General features: G+C 47.9%; 2 protein-coding genes across 2 annotated transcripts; one reads left to right on the plus strand and one right to left on the minus strand.

Moving 5' to 3' along the window:
* Window positions 1-848: 848 nt before the first annotated feature.
* H257_10557 (hypothetical protein) lies at window positions 849-1,838 on the minus strand. Its single transcript, XM_009837145.1, has one exon. It carries the CDS (start codon window positions 1,806-1,808, stop codon window positions 1,011-1,013), a length of 798 nt encoding a protein of 265 aa, XP_009835447.1. The 5' UTR covers window positions 1,809-1,838; the 3' UTR covers window positions 849-1,010.
* A 391-nt stretch (window positions 1,839-2,229) lies between these two features.
* Window positions 2,230-2,748, plus strand: H257_10558 (hypothetical protein; the record flags this gene model as incomplete). Its single annotated transcript, XM_009837146.1, has 1 exon — window positions 2,230-2,748. A coding segment is annotated over one exon (519 nt), but the record flags the coding sequence as incomplete, so codon positions are not given.

The raw sequence follows: 2,748 nt of genomic DNA on the forward strand, positions 1-2,748 counted from the left end.
TATGTCATTATGTCATTGCATGGGAGCAAACCTTGGAGGACAGAATAGGTGCTATTTATACTAGTAACGTTATGACGTTTCAATTTACAGCTACATTTGTTAAGGTATCCTCTGGATGCCACGAATTATGGCATAAAATGACGAAAATCTCCATAAAATGGTGAAATGACAAAGTCGCGAAGTTGTTTCATCTGGATACCACAAAATCCAAAGGAAATATTACAAAATTATAGCTATTATAGAAAGTTCACGAATTATGGCATAAAAAAATGGACAAAAATGGTCAATTTCTCATGTAAAGACAGTCCATGTATTGTGCTTTCGAGTGAAATTGCGTGTTGTGGCGTTGTTCCTCGTTGGAATTTAAATCGATTTGATTGGCTACTTCAGATGAGCTCAAAATTATTAACCAATCAAAACCTTCTAAATGAAATTCAACCAATCAGATCGATTGTGGATCGGTTTGGTCGGCGCGATTCGATTGCACCCCCTCCCCAAATTTGTATCAAATCGACAATAACCACTGGGTGGCTTCCAAAACCGGCACAAATCCAATTTGAGACCAAAGTGGTACTGACATTATCCGTATCGATAGCGAATAATATGAGCCATCAACATCAATGTTCTGTCAAAACGCAGCAATTTATTTTTTTCGGCAACCCACAAAGCCCCCGACAAGATGGAGACCCACTTTGACGTCTTCAAGAGGTAGGTGGAGTAGTGGTTGGTAGACCAGGTATGACATCAACAGCATGCGAGGATCATCGTGGTCGTGAGCATCGTTTTGGCGCGCAAGTTTTACAGTGAATCCGGATGAATCCGGATGAATCCAGACGGTTTCACCATCGCTTCATTTTGTATTTCGTTTGTATTTTGGACAAATTTTGTAAAATCTCATTTCGAGTTTTGGCATATTTATATGGCGTGGTATCCAGAGGAGCCCCCTAACATACTGGTAACATAGCTACTTCGAAGTACATGTTATTGTGGGAAACCAATCAATGCACCAATCAAATGGAGTCGATGACCTGGCGCATCACAAGTCGCAGGTCGATCACAGTCGTGTCATTCACACCAGGGGGGAGATTCACAGTTGGCGGAATCGACAGAATGCGGCGATTGTCCAATGTGACATTGACAGGGGCTCCATGTGTTTGGTATCGAAAGGTCGCCGCCGCCGCCGCTGGAGGTGGCACTTGATTGGTTTCGTCGTAGTCTTGAACATCATAGAGGCGATACGCCATGGCTCGAGCTCTCTTACTGACTTTGATGAGGAGAACATATTGAACTCCGGTGTATTCGAACCACCAGTGTGCAGCTCGTTCGAGACTCGCCCACGACTGATAGCGTCCAACCTCGACAGCGAATGTGATCCAATCTTGGAAACGGCGGGTGCTTCCATCCTTCAGTACCGGCAGGGTTGTTCTTCCTGGCGTACTGTTTAATGGAGTGAAAGTCGCGTCCGCTTCCTTGTCGGGGTGCCCAGGTCGATGACACGTCATGGAGCCCGCCAGGCCAAATGCGAAGCCGTCCCCACAAGACTGAAGGAACTCGCAACTGAACTCCGCTTTGGTGCTCTCATGCACTCTTGAAATGGGATACTCGACCACCAAAACGCGATCTTCCACGAGCTCAACGCATCGCAGAGGAATCCGTGGCTGTCCTTTTCCAAAATATCCGTTGAACACGTCCACCGTAACTTTATCGCAGACAAAGAAAGGTTCGACTTCGTGCACGAAATACTGCTCGAGCGTAGACACGTCGAGATGGTTCATGATCGCTCGAAGCTTTGCGACTGTCTTCGCCATGATGCTCTTGTTTTCGGCGGTCTGAGCTTGATGCAAAGTGATTTTGAATCTTACAGTTTCAACGTCGTCATGCTTTGATTCTAGCCAATCAGCAACGGTCATCCATTGATCCGGATGATTATCCGTCCATACTTTGCTGTCAAAATGTGAAAACCAACAAATTTTTACCAAATACTTGTACTTCACGTAGTGGATTCGGTAGATCGAATCGATGCTATTGGCTAATCAAAATTTGAATAGATCTGATTGGCTCTTACAGAAAGGTCAAGTATATTCAGCCAATCAGAAGGCCTTACGATTTTGAGATCTTCCAACCGCTCGACAGTTCAGCCAATCAAGTGGCCCTATACGTTTCGAAACGGACGCTTGCATTGACCAGATCGACCAGAACAGCCACCCCAACTCGATGACGGCAACCACCATGTCGGCACCGACGCCCGTGGCGATGGAAGAGGCGATGGAACTTGTCGCTGCTGCTGGCCGTGGAGGTCCACCCAATTCTTCTTCGTTAACCGTGCATGATGATGTTGTCTCGCTGAAGAAGCAGGTGTCGTCTGCGTTGCGGGACGGGGACGCACCGGATTATGCGAGCCGGGACATTCTCGCGCTCTTGGCGCAGTACATCAGTGTCGGGTTGATGATCGGTGCCATGCAGCAGTTCAGTTACCCCATCTTCATTGCGTACTACCACATGGAAGGGTCGCAGTTCAACGCGGCGACGGCGCTCATGGGACTCGGGTGGTCCCTCAAGGTGTTTGTCGGCATCCTCTCGGACTGCGCCCCGCTCTTTGGGTATCGTCGCAAATCGTACATGATCCTCGGGTGGATTGCATGTGGGTGTTGCATGCTCTTCCTCGCGCTGCACGACCACGGGTCCCCGTACTACATCAATCGTGCCATCGACGGCATCCCCCTTGCAAAACTCACGCCTTTCCAACGC

The sequence above is a fragment of the Aphanomyces astaci genome (genome assembly GCF_000520075.1).
Source record: "Aphanomyces astaci strain APO3 unplaced genomic scaffold supercont1.29, whole genome shotgun sequence".
Lineage (NCBI taxonomy): Eukaryota > Oomycota > Saprolegniomycetes > Saprolegniales > Verrucalvaceae > Aphanomyces > Aphanomyces astaci.